The sequence below is a fragment of the Hyperolius riggenbachi genome, chromosome 12 (assembly GCF_040937935.1).
Source record: "Hyperolius riggenbachi isolate aHypRig1 chromosome 12, aHypRig1.pri, whole genome shotgun sequence".
Lineage (NCBI taxonomy): Eukaryota > Metazoa > Chordata > Amphibia > Anura > Hyperoliidae > Hyperolius > Hyperolius riggenbachi.
In genome coordinates, this window is record NC_090657.1 from 73,917,419 (window position 1) to 73,938,706 (window position 21,288).

The following is a 21,288-nucleotide window of genomic DNA, read 5'->3' on the forward strand; positions in this document are numbered from 1 at the left end:
GTATGCTGGTCTTTATTGAGCGCAACAGTGTCCATGGGCATAGAAGATAGATCAGGTAAGGTAGGACTGCAAAAAAGAACATAGGATAGGAAAGTTTAAATAAAGTAAAAACAGACTAGAGCGAAGGGCAGAGAATGATACAAAGTGATGCAGCTGCCCGCACTTACTCTATTACTTGAATGCTGCCTGACTCCATTCCCTCTGAATAGGGACCATCTGAGGCAGAAAGCGAGGCAGCTGCATCTGAGTCAGGAGAGCCTGACATAGCAGCGGCGCAAGAGCTTGCTTGAGAAGCCTTGAAGCATACCTCGGCACTATGGGCTTAAAAAACCCGCCCCCTCCCTGCTGTCGCCGCAGCGACCAATGGGAAGGCAGCCGGGAGCCGCACCAATGGACGGACGAGGTCCTCCCCTCGCTGTCATTGCTACCTTGGCCAATAGCGCCTTCCGTTCTGGCGGCCGCCAATCAGCTGCTCCATGCGGCCAAAAGTACGGCTCCTGCGCCGCCTCCTGGCGTCATTGCGCTCCACCACCGAGCCGATCCTGGTGCACGCGCCGAGAACGAGGAAGGAGAAAAGAAAGAAACCAGGACACTGCTCAGTAAGAAAGACTTGTTTAGAGTCTAAGCAGAGATAGGGCATAAAGTTGCATAATTCAGCACACTATTAGTGCGCCCACCACAAGCCCCTAAAAAAACCCCAAGACCAGCAGAACAGGGTGCCCCTCTTGGACCCAATTTATAGGTCGAACAGGGGCCCTTCACACAAGGTGTACGTGTGTGGGGACTGTAAGAAGACAGTCAGGTAGGTGCAAACATGTAAAACATTTTCTGAGCTTAAAGGGATACTGCAGGGGGTCGGGGGAAAATTAGTTGAACTTACCCGGGGCTTCTAACGGTCCCCCGCAGACATCCTGCGCCCGCGCAGCCACTCACCGATGCTTCGGCCCCGCCTCTGGTTCACTTCTGGAATTTCTGACTTTAAAGTCAGAAAACCACTGCGCCTGCGTTGCCATGTCCTCAATCCCGCTGATGTCACCAGGAGCGTACTGCGCAGACACAGACCATACTGGGATTGTGCTATACATTCCTGGTGACATCAGTGGGATCAAGGACACGTCAACGCATGCGCAGTGGTTTTCTGACTTTAAAGTCGGAAATTCCAGAAGTGAACCGGAGGCGGGGCCGGAGCATCGGTGAGTGGCTGCGCGGGCACAGGATGTCTGCGGTGGACCATTAGAAGCCCCGGGTAAGTTAAACCCATTTTCCCCCGACCCCCCTACAGTATCCCTTTAAACCCAGAACGCTGATCCTATGAGGTGAGGACAAAAAACAAAGACAGCGAGCACCTCCTCTCAGACTCACTTAAATATCTACTGGACCTATGAGGTAGTGGGGGCGGAACCACTACCAAATGGGCTGCCATGGAGGCATAAGGAAATAACTTTTCCTGGTATGCTCTGCCACATTTACTTAGAAATGACTGTCTGCTGCCACCTTGTGGTGACATGCAAATGTCATTGAACTTTGAATTTGAGGAAAGATTATATGGGCTTGATTCACAAAGCCGTGCTAACTGTTTAGCACGGGTGTGCTAAACAGTTAGCACGTGAAGTGCCGTTCGCGGACTTTTGCGCGCGCAAAGAGCCGCAATTTGCACGATCGCAGACTTGTGCGCGTGCAATTTGCGCGTGCAAAAGTCCACAATCGCGCGAATCGCGGCTCTTTGAGCACGCAAAAATCCGCGAACGGCACTTCACGTGCTAAACAGTTAGCACGGCTTGGTGAATCAAGCCCTTAAAGGGAACCCGAAGTAAGAGTGATTTGGAGGCTGGCTGCCATATTTATTTATTTTTTTAAACAATACCAGTTGCCTGGCAGTCCTCATGATCCTGTGTATCTAATACATTTAGTCATAGACCCTGAACAAGCATGCAGAATATCAGGTACTCTGACTTAGCTGACTGTTTTACTGGATTAGCCATATGCTTGTTCCAGGGTTTTGACTCAGACACCACATATGCCAAAAGATCAACAGGACTGACAGGCAAGTGGCATTGTTTACAAGGAAATAAATATGGCAGCCTCCATATCACTCTCCCCTTGGGTTCTCTTTAAAAGATCACATTGCAATGTGGTTTCCAGTGAGTAAAATAGGGAGTAGCAGTGTGTGTATAGCTAAGTAGTTTTGGGAACCAGTGCAAGTTATACATTGGGCCCCCAAGCAATCTATAACAATTGATATGGCACAACAAAATCTGCCAAGTACATTCATAGTATGAGAGGTGTAAGCAGAGGAAGGGAACAGTTCAGAATCTTTTATTATTCAGAATCTTTTATTATCGCCAAGCACGACTGGGTCGTGCCCAGAATTGGGCTTGGCATAACAGGGCTGAGTATAGCAAATACGCAAAAATACAACAAATACAACAATCACATCAAAAATATACACATAGAGAGTCAAAAACACAGATAGTACAGAGTTTACAGTGCAACCGACACTATAGGGTGGGAATAAAGTGCATAGTATTCAATGATTTGACGGCTGAGGGGAAAAAGCTGTTCTGGTGCCTTGAGGTCTTGGTGGCAATAGACCGGAATCTCTTGCCCAAGGGGAGCCGACTGAAGAAGCGGTAGCCTGGATGTGAGGGATCACTGGCTATCCTCAAGGCGCTGGAGCGTAGTCTGGAGTTTGGTAATAAGTTACCACTATTCAAAGCATATATAATGGATCATTACCCGCATATTATTATTTATTGTATTTATAAAGCGCCAAAATATTACACAGCGCTGGACATTAATTTGGGTTACAGACAATATTTAGGGGTGACAAACAGCAATATGACAATACAGGAATACAAGAAAACCAGATCACACAGCACAGTATGAGTACAAGGTAATGCTTAGTCACTGGAGGGGAGCATGGAGATAGGCAAGTTAGGTTCATTCAAATGCATAGCATAGGTGCACAGTAATGGAGGTGCATGATCAGGTAGGACACAAAAGGAGGAGGACCCTGCCCAAAGGCTTACAATCTAGAGGGAGAGGTAGGGGACCAGAGTTCAGCTGTGGGTTTAGAACAATTGTGAGGGGTGGTAGGCCAGAGTGAAAAGGTGAGTGTTAAGGGCCTTCTTGAAGGTGTTGAAGGAGGGGGCTGCCCTAATGGGTGGTGGTAGGGAGTTCCATAGTGTTGGAGCGGCTCTTGAGAAGTCTTGGAGGCGTGCATGGGACTGGGTGATGCGGGGGACGGTCAGGCGAAGTTCATTGGAGGAGCGGAGTGAGCGGCTTGGCGTGTATCTCTGAGTAAGATCAGAAATGTAGGTTGGATAAGTTTTGTGGACGGATTTGTAGGTCAGACACAATGGGCTTGATTCACAACAGAGTACTAACTGTTAGCATGGCCGTTTTCGCATGAATTTTCGCACTGCGCGCGATCGTGAATTTTCGGGTGAAACGATAACGTTTTCATGCGCAAACGCACATTTTTTGTGCATTAAACGATACCGATTTCACACGAAAATTTGCAGTCGCGCGCAATGCGAAAATTCACGCGAAAACGGCCGTGCTAAGAGTTAGCACCGCTTTGTGAATCAGGCCCAATATCTTGAATCTGATTCTGGGAAACAGTAAATTCGGGCGCCTGAGGCAAGTGGACAAAAAGGGCGCCGCCATTCACTCCCATAATAAATATCGTTTAATGGGCGCCCAACAGGAAAAAAGGGCGCCGGAGAAAAATAACGTTTTACAAGTGGCGCCCGGAGACTTTTACTGTTTTATAACTGCTTCTCATGATTACACGTTATTTAACGATTTATAATTTTCTAAACATTATTTTTAAACGAAAAACAGTACAATCTTTTTTAAAACATTATTTTTAAACGAAAAACAGCACAATATTTTTTTCAAACGTTATTAATGCTTTTCACAGGGAGGGTCTTAGGTTTAGGCACCACCAGGGGGGTCTTAGGGTTAGGCACCACCAGGGGGGTCTTAGGTTTAGGCACCACCAGGGGGGTCTTAGGGTTAGGCACCACCTGGGGGGTCTTAGGGTTAGGCACCACCAGGGGGGTCTTAGGTTTAGGCACCACCAGGGGGGTCTTAGGGTTAGGCACCACCAGGGGGGTCTTAGGGTTAGGCACCACCTGGGGGGTCTTAGGGTTAGGCACCACCTGGGGGGTCTTAGGTTTAGGCACCACCAGGGGATTCTTAGGTTTAGGCACCACCAGGGGGGTCTAGGGGCTAGGGGTAGGTACAGGGAGGGTTCTGTATGAGAGTAGGGTTAGGTATAGCTTTAGTAAAATTCTTATTATTCTTTTATAAAACATTATTATACATTTCACTTTTTAAACAGGGAAGATTAACGTTTTTTACAATTGCCGATTTCATACACATTATTTAATGATTTATAACTTTATAAAACATTATTTTTAAACGAAATATAGCTCAATTTTTTTTAAACGTTATTCATGCTTATCGTTTAAAACCCTGCGCCCTTTTTTCCCGAAGCCCTTTTTTAACGTACGCCTGATTCTGGACTGGATAGGAAGCCAGTGGAGGGATTCCCAGAGGGGAGCCGCCCTGGTGGAGCGATGGGAGAAGTGGATAATTCTGGCTGCCGCATTCATGATGGACTGCAGTGGGGCTATTCGGGTCTTAGGGAGACCAGACAGAAGGGCATTGCAGTAGTCAAGGCAGGAAATTATGAGGGCATGGATGAGGAGTTTGGTGGTGGCAGAGGTCAAGGAAGGGCGAATCTTACAGATGTTACGAAGGTGGAAGTTGCAGGACTTTGTGAGGTTTTGGATGCAGGGAGTGAAGGAGAGTGCGGAGTCCAGGGTGACACCCAGACAGTGGGCTTGAGAGGTAGGGTGAATGGTAGTGTGGTTAACAGTGACCTGCACATCTGAGAGGTCCAGGGATGACCGGGGTGGGAAGATCATAAATTCCGTTTTGTCTAGATTTAATTTCAGGAACCTAGCGGACATCCAGGAGGAGATGGCAGATAGGCAGGAGGAGACCTTGTCCATGGTAGTGGTGGATGTGTCAGGGGTGTGGAGATAGATTTGGGTGTCATCAGCATACAGATGATAGTTAAAACCCATGGAGGCGATAACCTTGCCAATGGAGGATGTGTATAGGGAGAACGGTAGGGGGCCAAGGACCGAGCCTTGGGGGACTCCCACTGAGAGGTGGTTGGGGGTGGACGAGGACTCATTGAAGGAGGTCGTGAAGGAGTGGTTGGAGAGGTAGGATGAAAGCCACGTCAGGGCGAGATCGTGAACGCCCATGGATTCGAGGGACTGGAGGAGTAGGGGATGATCTACTGTATCAAAAGCTGCTGAAAGGTCAAGGAGGAGGAGAATAGAGTATTTACCTTCAGCTTTAGCTAAGGCAAGGTCATTGACCACTTTGGTGAGAGCCATTTCGGTTGAGTGGGCAGGCCGAAATCCAGATTGCAGTGGGTCTAGTAGTGAGTTGGCATTGAGGTACTGGGTCAGGCGTTTGTGAACCAGATGCTCAAGGAGTTTTGAGGCGAAGGGGAGGAGGGAGATCGGGCGGTAGTTGAAGGGTAGCGAGGGGTCGAGTGAGGGTTTCTTGAGCAGGGGCAGTACTGTGGCCTGCTTGAAGTCTGAAGGGAAGGTGCCTGTGGATAGGGAGAGGTTAAACAGGGTAGTGAGGACTGGGGCCAGATCCGAGAAGTGAGGCTGAAGTAGATCAGAAGGGATAGGGTCAAGGGGGGAGGTAGTGGTATGGGAAGTCTGCAGTAGGTGGTTGACTTCCTCAGTGGTAGTAGGAGTGAAGAAAGTGAGGGGAGGATAGGGTGGAGGAGGAGTTGGTTGTGAGCAGGTGGGAGGTGAAGATTGAAGATTGGTTATTTCCTGACGGATGGAGACTATTTTGTTGGTGAAGTGGGTGGATAAATCTGTGGCAGAGAGGGAGGAAACAGAAGGTGGGGGGGTAGGTTTAAGCAGGGAGTTGAAGGTGCCAAAAAGACGCCGGGGATTGGAAGCTTGTGCTCCGATGAGCTTGGTAAAGTATTCCTGCTTCGCATGAAAGTATTCCTGCTTCGCATGAGCAAGAGCAGTGTGGAACTGCAGCAGGTTAGTCTTGTACTGTAAGAAATCCTGGTTTAGTCGAGTTTTCCTCCATTTTTTTTGTTCAGTGGCACGTGTTTACCTCTGGAGGTTGCGAGTATGGGTAGTGCGCCAGGGCTGGGGGTTAGGGGGTCGGTTGCGGCGGAATATTGGTGGAGCAGCTTTCTCTAGGGCTGATGAGAGAGTTTGGTGATACTGAGCTGCAGCAAGATTAGGACAGGTTAGGGTGGTGAGAGTGGAGGAGAGGCCATGGAGGGAGTCAGCAAGGACGCCAGAGTTGAGCTTGCATAGATCTCGCTGCCATCTACCAGGTGGGTGGGCGGGTAGTTTGGAGGTGCCTTCTGTGAGGAGGTTGAAGGTGAGAAGGTAATGGTCTGAGGGTGGAAATGGTGCGATGTCGAGGTCTGCAATGGTGGTGGATTTAGTGAATATAAGGTCGAGAGTGTGACGTGCAGTGTGAGTGTTGGTGTGTTGTACTAGGCCATGTGAGTTGGCTATGGTGAGTAGCCGGGTCACAACAGAGTTCTTGGGTTCATTGATGGGAATATTGAAATCCCCGAGGATGATGGTGGGGAGGTCAGAGGAGAGTATGTGTGGGAGCCAGGAGGCAAGGTTGTTGAGAAATTGTCGTGTGGAGCCCGGAGGGCGGTATAAGACTGCAACAATGGCTGGGAGGGGATTGTAGAGGCGGATAGTGTTGGCCTCAAATGATGTGAATTGTAGGGAGGAAGGTGGTGTGAGGACCCGGAATGTGCAGGATGGGGAGAGGAGCAGACCCACCCCTCCCCTGGTCCTGTTGTCTGGTCTGGGGGTGTGACTGAAGTGAAGCCCCTCGTAGGAGAGCATAGCACCATTGAAGAGCTAATACTGTGGTTGACGGCGGGCCCCTACTGGGCCCCTTTGGCCCAAGGGCTCAGACTTAGTCTCCACGTCTGCATCCCCTATTGCTACACCACTGACAGAGTCCCACTACATACACTGCACAAGTTTAGAGCCTTACTCCACTTTTCTCCTTCCCTCCGTTCTGTACCTCTCGTCTAATGCAAAGAAAGGCCCCTGAAATCTCCTAATCATCAGGAAATGAAGAGACTTGGCTCTGTCTAAAACTGGGAGGGGTGGGACTGCACTTTTCCAGCACATAGGACTGAGTGGAGAGTACAGTCTCAGAAGCACTGGAAACAACCTATGCTCTGCACATGGGTCTTATGGAGTAAAAGCTGCTTCTTCATTTTAAAAACCTTGGCGTTGAGAGGTTAAAACGCAATGGGCTTGATTCACAAAGCGGTGCTAACTGTTAGCACGCTTGTGAAAAGCTACTTATCACGCCTAACAATCCTTTGCGCGCGCGCAAAGTACCGTGCTAAACTTTGCGTGCGCAAAGGCCGGTGCGCGCAAAAATGGCGCACCCGATGCACCTATAACGGCGCATTGCATGCGTCCTAAACGACACATAGGCCTTTACGTGTGCAATGATTTGTGCACGATAATTTGCGCGCGGTCTGATTTACTTTAGTGCGTGCTAAGTACTTAGCACCCTAGTTAGCATGCCCAAAGTCTGTAGGCGTGCTAACTAGGTTAGCACCGCTTTGTGTATCAGGCCCAGTGTCTACACACTGTGCTTATCTTAGTTTAGGCTGGAATTCAACTTTAACATGTATGAATAGTTTCCTACTTTTTTCTACTTGAGGGGATTTGAGGGGTATAAAGACCTTTTTTTGTCTTGGGAATGCGGCATTTCAGTACTGTTCATATTGCTTAACATAAATTGCTTGTAAAAAGAAGTATTTATTTTGGCTTCAGACTCTCTTTACTTAAATATCATCTGGTCTTCCTGTTGCAGCCTTAAAGAGACACTGTAACATCAAAAAGATCCCCTGGGGGGTACTCACCTCGGGTGGGGGAAGCCTCAGGATCCTAATGAGGCTTCCCACGCTGTCCTCTGTCCCACGGGGGTCTCGCTGCAGCCCTCCGAACAGCTGCCGACAGACCCGACTATTGATTCAATATTTACCTTTGCAGGCTCCAGTGGGAGCGCTGTGGCTGCTCTCGGCTCCGAAGTAGCCGAAAATACCTCTACTGCGCAGGCGCCGGAGACTTGCACCTGTGCAGGCGCAGACCAGACGGCGATCGGGTAATTCCGCCTACTTCGGAGCCGGCAGAGCGCCTGCGCAGGAACCGGGAAGGTAAATATTGATGTCGCCGCTGTACGGAGGGCTGCAGCGAGAGCCCCGAGGGACGGAGGACGGAGTGGGAAGCCTCATTAGGATCCTGAGGCTTCCCCCACCCGAGGTGAGTACCCCCCCAGGGGACGTTTTGATGTTACAGATTCTCTTTAAGGGCTCTTTCACACCAGAGCCCCTTTCGTGCATTTCAACGCAAAGACAATTCTTTGCGTTAACCAAGGTAAAATGAAAGTCCATAGATTTTCATTTTACCTTTCACACCCGACGCTGTGTTTCGGTGCGTTGCGATTCGACACACCTGGGAGCGTCGATCCGCCGGGAGCCGGGTTTTCCGTCGGGTTCATGTAATAGCTACCGCCGCTAATTGCGTCGCACCACAGATTCCCGATGACACGCCACAGGGCATATAACGCGTGCAGGAAACGGCTCCTGCATGCGTTGATAGATGTGAAAGAGGCCTAAGGCCTTTTCACACTGGTGTGGTGATTTTACTGCACCCCACCGCAGCGGGTTACGCGCATGCCCCGAAGTGTATTTTTTACAATATGCTTCCGCGCACCTCTGTATTTCCAAAACAGAAAGTGAGCGCAAGTGAGCATCATTTCCGCGGTAATCCCCAAAGGCCTGTTTTTAGCACTGTGGTGCGGCCCCCAGGACGAATCGCACCGCTGCTGCCAATCCGCAGTCTGAAACTGGCCTTATAAGTTTGCTTCAGGTAACAAAAAGTCGAGAGCCTGCCCTCAGGTTTATCAGACACAGGTGATGAAGGGAGAAGATCATTTTATAGACATCAGATAACATTAACAGATTAGAATTTAGAGATATATTCCGGCTGGGTGAAAGGCGACACATAGCGATTTCTGCATCAAAATTTCAGGCTATAATGAAACCAATTTCTGGTCTTTGATTTTTTTCCCTGGTGAGATTAAGGTAATACTAATACTGTTCTTAGTTCTGTGACTTGCGATGCACTTTAATAGAGAGCACAGAGGAATGTCATGTAAAATATTTATACCGGGTGGCAGGGCCGGATTTACCATAAGGCATTGTAGGCACGTGCCTACAGGCGCCTGTTGATGGATAGGCAGCTCACTCCCCTCTCCAAGTGCCTCCCACCCTTTTTCCCTATACAGAGTCCTGACGAGTGTGTAAATAATAGGTTACTGACCCTGCTTTTGGGATTCCACTGACGAGGTCGCCCTTCTGTCGGGGGCAATTTAATATTGAGGGTTCCTCTGGCTAACTAATACTAAGGGACGCCTGTAGCTACCTATGACAGGCAAAGGAAGAAAGGTAGAAGTGACAACTGGACCAGCCAGCACATTTGTAGTGCGGTTCAGCGGGGTTTGTAAGTTCATGGAGGGCAAAGTCTGGGGTACGAGGCATCTGTGCCTATAGGCTCCTGTGAGGTAAATCCGGGCTGCCGGGTGAAGCCAGCAAGACTGTACTGTGCGGAGTAGTGAGAATAATACATAATCACTGTAGGGGAGGAGTACATAGAGTATTGCAGGCTACGTGCATTCCAACCACACTTATAGGTCACATGGCACACCGCTCTGCTGCGATCAGAAAATCAATAAACCACTTGTGTGTCTGACAATGGACAATCCCTAGCGACATAATGCAACTCAGCAACAACCCAGACAGCGAGGCAAACATTACACGCTGAACCTCGTCCTGAGATCAATGCCATAAACACACAGGACAACAGGACAGCACACAAAGTTGTCAAAATAAATGTTGTTATTTTTTACAAATCCAGATTATTACAAATGCATTTTCCTGACTGTTTATTTTAATATTCTGTATTTATATAGCAGTGACATCTTTTGCAGCACTTTACAGAGTACATAGTCATGTCACTGACTGTGCTCAGAGGAGCTCACAATCTAATCCTACCATAGTCATAGTCTAATGTCCCTAAAATAGTCTAACAACTCCATTATATTTAATGGACACATTAACTGAGAGGGATGGGGACTGACACGACATATTTATTTCCCTTTAAAGTGAACCAGAGACGAAGCACCCTCATATATTTTACCATATAAATCAGTGGGAACATTAGAGAAAACACCTACCATGCTTTCTGTTTCATTCTGCACTGCACAGCTTGTTTCTTATCAGACCTGATAAAATCCCAGACTGAGCATTCAGTCTGGCTTTGCTATAATGACTCAGCTATAATGATTCCTGAGCAGAGCCAGCAGGGGGCAGGCTTGGACTAGAAAAGACATGAGAGAACACAAACTGAGCTATAAATATGCCTGAGCAAAGCCAGACTGAATGCTCAATCAGGGATTTTATCAGGGCTGATTACAAGCAGGCTGTGCAGTGCAGAATGAAACAGAAAGCAAGGTAGGTGTTTTCTCTAATGTTCCCATTGATATATATGGTAAAATACATGAGGGTGCTTCGTCTCTGGTTCCCTTTAAAGAGACTCTGTAACATGAAAAAGATCCCCTGGGGGGTACTCACCTCGGGTGGGGGAAGCCCCCGGATCCTAATGAGGCTTCCCACGCCGTCCTCTGTCCCACGGGGGTCTCGCTGCAGCCCTCTGAACAGCCGGCGACAGGCCCGACTGTAATTTCAATATTTACCTTTGCTGGCTCCAGCGGGGGCGCTGTGGCTGCTTTCCTCTCCGAACTACACGGAAATACCCGATCTCAGTCGGGTCCGCTCTACTGCGCAGGCGCCAGAAACTTGCGCCTGCGCAGTAGAGCAGACCCGACGGCGATCGGGTATTTCCGTGTAGTTCGGAGCCGACAGCCGTCAGAGCGCCTGCGCAGGAGCCAGGAAGGTAAATATTACGTCAAGGCTGCACGGAGGGCTGCAGCGCGACCCCCGTGGGACAGAGGACGGCGTGGGAAGCCTCATTAGGATCCGGAGGCTTCCCCCACCCGAGGTGAGTACCCCCCAGGGGATTTTTTGAGGTTACAGATCCTCTTTAAAGGAAACCTGAGAGTCTGAGACATTAACTAATGCATCATTTATATTTACCTGGGGCTTCCTCCAGCCACATGTGGGCTGTGGGCTCCCTTGCCGTCCTCCCCAGCTGCTCCGTTGTCCTATTCTCCACTCCATTAAATTAGCCAGTCACGTTCCAATACGCATGCGCGGCGCCCGTGGCTGGGATGCACATGCGCATTGAAGCACAACTGGCCATGGCTGGCCAATTTATTGGTGCAGAGAATGGAACAACGGAGTGGCCGGGGGGGGGGGGGGGGGGAGCCTATGGCCCACATGGGCCTGGAGGATGTAAATGATGAATTAGTTAAAGTGAACCTCCGGACTAAAAATCTACTTAACAGAACTGAAAAGGCTTCGTGTTTCTTTAACAGTTTCACAGCATCAAAACTTTGTTTTTCTTACCAAAGCATCATTTTTAGCTGCATTTATCTAAGCTCCAACTATCAAAGAAAAAAAGCCCGGGCTTTTTTTTCCCCTGATGCTGTGCAGAGCATGATGGGATTTCCTATGTTATTCACGTTGCCTAGCAACTGGGAGAGGTGCTCAGGACACAGGACAGTTGGAACTGTGTCTCATGCTCCCTGTAACCTCATTTCAACCAAAAAGATGGCTGCCATAATGAAATCAAACATTTGCCTGTTCTTTTGAAACAGTGTGGGTAAGAGATTATATTACCTATCTATTTTAATTAACACAACTAATGTAACTTAATGACAGTATGTTTGTTTAGGCTGGAGTTCCTCTTTAATGTCTTAAATAAGTACACTTTAATCAATGCAGATTTCTGGCTGTCCTGCTAAGTCTCAGCCTATAGCACTCTTAGCCATAGACCTTGAACAAACATGCAGATCTGGTGCTCTGGCTAAAGTCTGACTAGAAAAGCCACATGCTTATTTTAGGTGTATAATTCAGACACTACAGATGCCAAAGAGATTAGTAGGACTTCCAGACAACTGTTATTGATTGAAAGGAAATAAATATTGCAGCCACCTTTCAGTGCTGTTTTAGTTTAAACCTTACCTTTGATGATAATAAAAACATTACCTGACAGAGACATGTGATACTTTCCTCACTCACCTCCTCAGCTTGGCTGCTTTCAGTGCCTGCTGGCTGCTCCTCTTCACTGTTTCCAGGTTACCCCTCTCTTCTTCTAGTCTAGGGGTAAAGCCAGCAATAAATCCTCCATCCGTTCATGTCAGTCCATCTCATTCCTTCTGGTCACAGGTCTAAGAAAAGATTAAAAGCAGTTATCAATAAAAGCCACACCATACCCTACCATTATGCCGAGTGCTGGAAAGCTTGAGGTTAGTGGGCAATCTAAGAAGAGAGCAAGCCTGGATCTTCACCACCCAGTGGCTCTGTACTATTAACAAGCCAACATCATTTCATTCCAGTGGTTCTGGAGGGGTGTTTAGCTTTCAGGGACAACAAAGGGACGATTTGCCTATACAGCAGTGATGCATTGTGGGAGACCTCATATGCTCACTCCAACCTGAATGATCGCAAATGCCTTCTGTTTTAAGAAGGCATATTTATGAAACCTGCAACAAACACAATTGCTAACTCCCAGCTAGAGCAATTTCCTGCCTTTATCTGGTCAGCAGACGCCAGTCAGCCAATCAGGTGTACTATTATACACCCTTTGCCTGCTGTACCAAATCTTGCAGGAATTGCATAAATTAGCATTCAGGTGGGAGGCTCGGTGGAACGCAATCGTAGATTGCATCGGTTACAGGGTCTCCCACACGGTCCCCTCCCTAACCACTCACCTGTCAGCCGCATCCTGGAAGCTGCAAAAAAGAAGTGAAACTGAAAAGGGCCTTCTCCCAGTAGGACATGTAAGGGCCTTCCCCAGTAGGACATGTAAGGGCCTTCCCCAGTAGGACATGTAAGGGCCTTCCCCAGTAGGACATGTAAGGGCCTTCCCCAGTAGGACATGTAAGGGCCTTCCCCAGTAGGACATGTAAGGGCCTTCACCAGTAGGACATGTAAGGGCCTTCTTCAAGTAGGTCATGTAAGGGCCTCCCCCAGTAGGACATGTAAGGGCCTTCTCCCAGTAGGACATGTAAGAACCTTCCCCAGTAGGACATGTAAGACCTCCTCTCAGTAGGACATGCAAGGGCCTTCTCCCAGTAGGACATGTAAGGGCCTTCTCCCAGTAGGACATCACTGTGAGCCTTTTATTCCTTTGGATCAAGAATAGGGATATTCAATGAGCCATAAAAATCAGTCCTTTTTGCTAAACTGTAGATTTTTTGTACTGGTATATAAGGGCTTTGAATGTGTTTCTCTTTAATTTGACATCTTGAGTGTATATGAGAATGACTGATGGTTCACCTGAGTTGTTTGTCTTGCTTCCATCTGTCAATATTTACAATGCTTATTCATGAATTTAACAAGAATCAGGACTGTTTCCCAACGGAAACAAGCACATACCGTATATACTCGCATATAAGCCAACCCCGCGTATAATCCAAGGTACCCACTTTCCCCTCAGAAACCAGAAAAAAGTGATTGACTCACATAAAAGCCCTTTACCCAGTATAGCCCCCTCCACAGTAGCCAGATGTCCCCCAGTACACGTTGGATCCCTTTCCCATAGCCAGATGTGCCCCAAGGATGATACAGCTGTGTCTCAAGACACAACTAGGAGGTGTCATAGATATGAGACACAGTGATTGCCACACAGGAAGAATCCCTGATCATTGCACCGCTGACACGTTGCTTGCCTGTTCCGGTCCACAAGCCAGGGGACATGGGTAGTCTTGAGCAGCACACTCTGCTCACCATGTTGCAGGGGATGGGGGCCACGGACACAGCAGGGAGCCAAATGGCAAGTGCAGAGTCACTAGTGCAAGATCCTTATGCTCCTCTGCCAGTAACAAAACCTGCTCCACCATCCATTATGCTCCACTGACTCTTTTCAGCACATTTTTGAGCTGAAAAATTAGGCTTATATGCGAGTATATAAGGTATACTTTCCAGACATGAAGACCTGGGTTAAGGTTTTGTCTTTTTCTAAAGCGATGCATTACATGACTAAAGATAGCACCAGATGACCAATGGGACAAGTTATCGAGGGACGAAGGGACGGGTACAGTTTACGAGTTTGAACTCTTACTCTACACACATAAAAAGGCAATTTCAGAGCAATAAAAAAAGTAACACTAAAACTAGATATGGAGCAATTCATGAGATAACACGGTGTATAATGCTTTCACAGGTCTGCTTTACTACACAGCATATGGGCAAAGGTTCCTAAAGTTTAGTTCAATGTAAGAGTGATATTTATGTGTTGGATAGTGTGGCAATGGGGTAGCACTTCTTTTGAATGTTTATTGCTGCCGTATGTCCTTTTCTGTGAGAATTTCCATAACTTCCTGTTCAGAAAGGAAGAGGAGAAATCTCTCAGAGAGATACAATAGAGACTCATTTATCAGGCACAGGCGGGGATTGCCTAATGCCAGACATGTGTGCTCAGGGACGGATCTAGGGGGGGGCAAGCGGGTCTCTTGCCCCAGGCGCAGTTTGTTGAATTCTTAAAAAGGCGGCAAAATTTGGATGGGGAATGGCAGTTTAGGCGCCAAAACCTGACCTTGCCCCAGGCGCAACTTGGGGCAACTTGGTCTAGATCCGTCCCTGTGTGTGCTTGCCAGTTGTTTGAGAAGTCAAGCAACCGACGTGAAATATGACACTAACCTCCCCCTGTTGACTGAAGGCAGAGTATTGCGCAGCGGTAGCGACTTACGAATGTTCCGGGCACCGGACTTTCTTCTCTCCTGCAGCTTCCAGAGGCTTTGGGGCATCCTTCAGATTGTAAGTGTGCAAGGGCGCAGCTCTCTCCCTTTTTGTGTCTTGTAATTCATTATACATTTTATTCATCATGTTACTTTTATCACTGTCATTACCAATTCTGTATTTTGTATCGATTTCTTATTTTCTCACCAACTATGTATTTTGTATATTGGTGTACACCATTGTCTGTATTCTGTACCCGATTTTCGTTTCTTAGTTTGTACATCGCCACGGAATATGTTGGCGCTTTATAAATCAATAATAATAATAATCCTTCGTGTAAGGCTCTGATGCGTCACCTGACACAATGCAGGTCAGGTGACACACCGGGGAGCCATATGGGGACGCTGGAAAGCCTCTGGGAGCTACAGAAGAGAAGAAGACCGACGCCTGGAGCATTCGTAAGTCACTAACGCTGCACAATACTCTGCTAACTGTGATAGGAATGCCCCCATTCTCCCCCGCCAGGCATGCCAGTTAGTTGAGACTGCCGGATGCCTCAGTTCCAGTTACTGGGACTCTACTGTATATCACTCCCTGTACTTGTGAATGATAAAAAGTCTCAATCTCAACCGATTTTGACTGCTGTTATTCATTTCCTGTCCCTGGCATTGCCAGTCTTCCGGTTAAACACACAAAGCTCCACAGAGGTCAAACAAATAGGAAATCTCTCCATTCAGGACAAAGACAGTAAAATGTATTTTGTAACTTTTTTTTCATGCTTTTCAAAACTAAAATAAGTCAGAAGCTCTAGTTATGCAATTGTATGCGATAGATGTGCTATATGCATTACGTGCACAAGGATTGAAGGCGCAGATTGCGTTCTATATAATAACTCCTTTGGCAGGCTGGGGCTGGCCTAGCTCATCCCTACTGTTGGAGTTGCCAGTTCAAGTTTTACTTCTATAAAACCTGAACTGCCAATTCCAACTTGCAAGGTCATCACAATCTATGTAAAATTACCAAGAACATCTTTTTAGTCAATTCAGTTCCTAAGTCTGAAGCGAGAATAAATCTCGCTTCAGACCTCATAGATAGCAGGGGCACGTGTGCCCCTGCTAAACCGCCGCTATCCCGCGGCTTAACGGGGGTCCCTGAACCCCCGAATCCCCTCCGTAATGCGGGGGAGCGCTTCCTGGTTGGGGCAGGGCTAACCGCCGCAGCCCTGCCCCACGCGCGTCTGTCAGCGCGTATCTCCGCCTCTCCCCCGCCCCTCTTAGTCTTCCTTCACTGAGAGGGGCGGGGGAGAGGCGGCGATGCGCCGCTGACAGACGCGACTGGAGGCAGGGCTGCAGCCATTAGCCCTGCCTCCAGGAGCGACCAAGTCTGCGACCAAGTGTCGCAGTGGGGGGTTTGGGGGTCAAGGGACCCCCGTTTAGCGGCGCTATTGCGGCGGTCTAGCAGGGGCACAAGTGCCCCTGCTAAATATGAGCTCTGAAGCGAGATTTATTCTCGCTTCAGAGTCTCTTTAAATGACACAAATGAACTGATTATATCATTGAATTATGTTTTGCAGTCATCTTCAGTCGGTACAAAGCAAGACCTTCCAGAGAGCTATCATAGATTGTCTGCAGAGCCCAGAGGAGGTCAAGACCATGCTCTTCCCAGGTGAGGATTGGAACACGAACACAGGGGGTGAGTGCGGATAGGAGGGTGGGCTCTGATTTTACAGATTTGGTTTGGTTCTGTTTTTAAAATACAAACAGGCCCCTGTTTACTTTAGGGAATTACTCATCCTCAGCAGCCCTTAGTACTCTCATCTTCAGGGGTGTGTGTGTGTGGGGGGGGGGGGTCAGAAGCTGCAGAAGCTGCAGGGGGCCCTGGTGGGGAGAAGTTTTTTTTTCCTGTTCTGACAGACTGTCAACTAAGGGCACGGAGAGAAAAAAAAAACGTTCTGCTCTCTGGACAATTGTTTTAATAACTGGATCTGCTCAGCCACTGATAAGGAATCCATTCAAAGTTTTGCAGACAAAGATTTGCAGACAGTCCCTATTCAGTGTGCAGCAGGCTCTTGTGTACATTGCCCAGCCCCCAACCTCTCTAACCCTCCCCAAGTGCTGTGTTCTGTAGTGATGCTGGAGCAGTCTGCAGAGCCAGTTCTGCTTCATCAGAGATGGACAGAGTGAGTGTAATACGCCGAGGCTGGGAGCACACTCGTCTGTTGGTTTTCTGTATGCATTTTCTGCATACCCTGCATACCATGAGAGTCTGTATGTGTGAAAACATGCACGTTTTATCAAAGGAGATAATGTAATTGATAGAGAAAATGTGTGCAGTGGTTCATTGCTGTCTGTTTTTATCTGCATGGGGAAAACACATTCAAGTGTGCACTAGCCAGTTGAATAACATTGGTTCTCAGTTTACCTGAAAGCGAGGGGTAAGGGGGCCCTATCCGAAGTTTCACAGGGGGCGCCAGTGAGTTCTAGTTATGGCCCTGCTCGTCTTTAAAGGAGGCATGTGAGGAGGACAGTTTTGAATACTTACCTTATTGCTGTGGAGATTCGGTGAGATTTGGTGCTCTACAGAAATGTAGTGATATTTGTGCTCTTCAGAGATTTAGTGATTTGTTTTTTTTTTGCCCTATGGAGATTAAGTGAGATGCTGCTCTATGTATTTGGTGAGATTTGGTGCACTGCAGATGATCAGTGGGATTTGGAGCTCAGTAAGATCTGATGGTCGGAAGCAGGAAATTTGGGAGTCGGTGGTAAATTGGACTATTTGGGCACTACATAGACTCCAATGCAAAATATCGGCTATCGGGCACCAAAAGCAGAAAATTGGGCACCCGATAAATAGCAGTCGCCGGGTTGTCCAAATGGAATTTTTTGTTTAAAGAATTATCGGTTTGAAAGTTATTGTTTTGAAATTTGTTTTGAAAACTATCATTTTGTAAATTATCGTTTTGAAATTTATTGTTTTAGGAATTTATTGTTTTTTTGAATTTACAAGGTGGAGGAAAGGGGTTTTAAGGTTAGGCGTCAGAAAGGGGGGGTTTTAGGGTTTGGCGTCAGAAAGGGGGGTTTTAAGGTTAGGCCTCAGAAAGGGGGGTTTTAAGGTTAGGCGTCAGAAAGGGGGGTTTTAAGGTTAGGCGTCAGAAAGGGGGGTTTGAAGGTTAGGCGTCAGAAAGGGGGGTTTTAGGGTTAGGCGTCAGAAAGGGGGGCTTTAGGGTTTGGCGTCAGAAAGGGGGGCTTTAGGGTTAGGCGTCAGAAAGGGGGGTTTTAGGGTTAGGCGTCAGAAAGGGGGGTTTTAGGGTTAGGCATCAGGAATGGAGGTTTTAGGGTAAGGCGTCAAGAAGGGGGGTTTTAGGGTTAGGCATCAGGAAGGGGGGGTTTAGGGTTAGGCGTCAGGAAGGGGGGGTTTTAAGGTTAGGTGTCAGAAAGGGGGGTTTTAGAGTTAGGCATCAGGAAGGGAGATTTTAGGGTTAGGTTTCAGTAAGGGAGGTTTTAGGGTTAGGCGTCACGAAAGGGGGGTTTAGGGTTAGGCATCAATAAAAGGGAGTTTTAGGGTTAGGCACCAGTAAGGGGGGTTTTAGAGTTAGGGGTCGGAGGGGGAAGGGTGGTGTGGTAGGGTTAGGTTTATTTGTAGTAAAATATCGGTAATATAAACCAGTGTTTTACTACAATCCTTATACTTATTAATTGTTTACATTTCATTGACATCTTTTTCAGCTTCAGGCTGTGCCCTTATAATACTGTTATTTTTTAAGATATTTATAACTTTAATAGAGATAAATATGAAGAAACAATAAAAAACATTGTTATTAATGATATTTTAACATTTTGGCTTCACCCTGCGCCCTTTTTCCTCGCACCCTTATTCAATGTGTGCCTGAAAGTCTGCAGAGAATTAAAGGACATCCAAGGTAAAAACAAACTGATGAGATAGACAATTGAATCTATCCTCTATCCATTCTTCTCCCAAAAATTACTTTTTTATATATCCCACAATTTTCCTTTAAATTTAAATCTACTTTTTAAGTTTTTACTGTTTCATTGTCTCTGCTCAATGACACATTATTTGAAGTTAGCCAGAGCTAAAATCGATGAACTACTGACCCTTTTTATCTCTTCCCTGCCCTCAGAAGCCATTTACTGCCAGGAAAGTGTTTTATGGCTGTAATTTCTTATCAATGAGGGTTACACTATAGTCCGACCCAGTCATGACTTGGACAAAAACTGTCAGTTTCATACCAGATGTTTAACTCTTTCAGGCAGAGAAATAAAAAAAAGGAACGTAGCATAGTCATTTATGTGACTGGCACTGTACAAACACATGTCTATCTTATCATGGATGTCACGTGACCCCCTTGAGTGTTATTTAAGGTTGCATGTATAGCTGGTGCTTACAACTTTTTTTTATATTTACAGCTTCCTGGTGGGCTTTCGAGTCCTAATCATCACAAACTGGCTCAGGGTGGGCTTGGCACGAATGCCCTCCAATGTATGCCGTCAGATTAACCCCTCCCCTGGACCATGCAAAGGCGCAGAAAGAAATTATTCATCGAAGTACTGTCATTTCACAGCATCCATTAAATTTAACAATAGATTATTAATGTTTACATTTTATTGGCTTTTGCATGATTTGTTTCTCGATTTCTTTTTTCATTTGTTTTTCAAACTCTCTCTCTCAGAAGATTGCATTGCAAGATGCTTTGTAAGTGCAAATATTTAGATTCCGACAAAGTTATGTAATAAAGAAATTGGGTGTTTGTCTGACGTCATTGTCCTTGTCGCATTTCCTGATGATGTCACAGCCTGGAAACTGGTTGGCAAGACAGCTTTACGATACACCCGGCATATGGGAGACACCTTATCGCTCCCACACAGGAATGATAGCATTCTCTGCAAATTGCATCTTTTAATAGCTGATGTGGCAATGGCCCAGCCCACGCTGGCAATGATGGCTGTTGCCAGAAATTTTGCTGTGTCACGGAACATTTATTGGCCGGCCTCAGACAGGTGCTGTTTTATTACTTAAATGTTCTGGATGACTTTGCTTAACCACTTGCGTACCAGCAGTCTCTGGTCCCTTAAGGACTAGTACCAGAAAACGGGGCTTACCAACAAATCGACGCATAGACTTCGCTCACCCATCGCTGCATGCCTCTTGCTCTGCCGTTGCTATGACAGCAGAGCTCTATGAGCCAGTATGGTGCTGATTTAATTGGCTCCTGACCATGTCATCAGTGTAAGTCAATGTGATTGGTTCACAGTGATCACGGGGTGGCTCCTGACTGAGTCCTGACCACTCGCAGAGCTCTGCCATCATAGCGACAGCAGAGAGAAGGGCCTGCGACTAGGGACAGATCGGCTGGAGCGGTGGTCCTTGAAGTGCGGTTATTGAAATCTATGTCTTGGCAGGAATAAGCAGCCACAAAAAGGGGGTCGTTTTCAAATACCGAAGTCTGAAAGTGGTTAAAGGGAGTGTGTTTTTACATGTTTTATTATTGTTGCTTTTACTTAAAGTAGCCATACACTGATTACTGGCCATAACCAATGCATCACACATGTGTATTCAATTTTTTTCCAATTATTAAAAAAATTATCGAAAAATCTGGAAAAATGTTTGGACCTTAAAACACACCTGAACTGAGAGGATTATGGAGACTGTCATAAATTGATTTTATTATTTTTGATTTATAAAGCGCCAACATATTCTGTGGCGCTGTATAGAGTAGGAAAACAAACATGGGGTGCATAATGATACAGACAATGATATACATCAAATATGGACACTGGTACAAAATACAGAACTGGTGATTACAATGACAGATGTAAAATGATTTATTAAATGTATAACAGAGTGCGAGCTATGAACAAATTCACAAACAAAGACACAAAAGGGTGATAGAGCCCTGCCCTTGCGAGCTTACAATCTAAATCAGTGGTCCTCAAACTAAGGCCCCCTGAGGCTTCTTCACCGACCCTCCACTCACAACATGTATTACTTATAGATGCGGTCCACTGCATCTTAAAATATCGGTGGCTCACATATAGAATAGCAGTGCTGGCACCACCATTCCACAGGGAAGCCAGAGAGCAATCATTCGCTGGCTTCCATTCCAATTCTACATCAGGTGACACTGCTGTCCAATTACCATCTGCAGACGCTGTGTTGGGGGCATAATATCTGCTTTGGTAAAAGGGAGTCATCAAGCAAGTAATGCTACCCAGAGTATTACTTACCCGGGGCTTCCTCCAGCCCCTGGCAGCCGCTATGTCCCTCGCCACAGCTCAGCTCTCCGCCAC

At 47.0% G+C, this 21,288-nt stretch overlaps 1 protein-coding gene across 3 annotated transcripts in view; it reads left to right on the plus strand.

Moving 5' to 3' along the window:
* NECAB3 (N-terminal EF-hand calcium binding protein 3) overlaps window positions 1-19,598 on the plus strand; it is a 125,423-nt gene extending 105,825 nt beyond the window's left edge. For 2 of the 3 annotated variants that reach the window (XM_068262685.1, XM_068262686.1), the window contains exons 12-13: window positions 16,557-16,675; window positions 19,408-19,598. In XM_068262685.1, the coding sequence (XP_068118786.1) occupies window positions 16,557-16,675; window positions 19,408-19,433 (145 nt within the window). In that variant the 3' untranslated portion in view covers window positions 19,434-19,598. The remainder of the gene's footprint in view (window positions 1-16,556; window positions 16,676-19,407) is intronic. The other variant, XM_068262687.1, reaches the window with a different exon arrangement.
* Window positions 19,599-21,288: the final 1,690 nt, after the last annotated feature.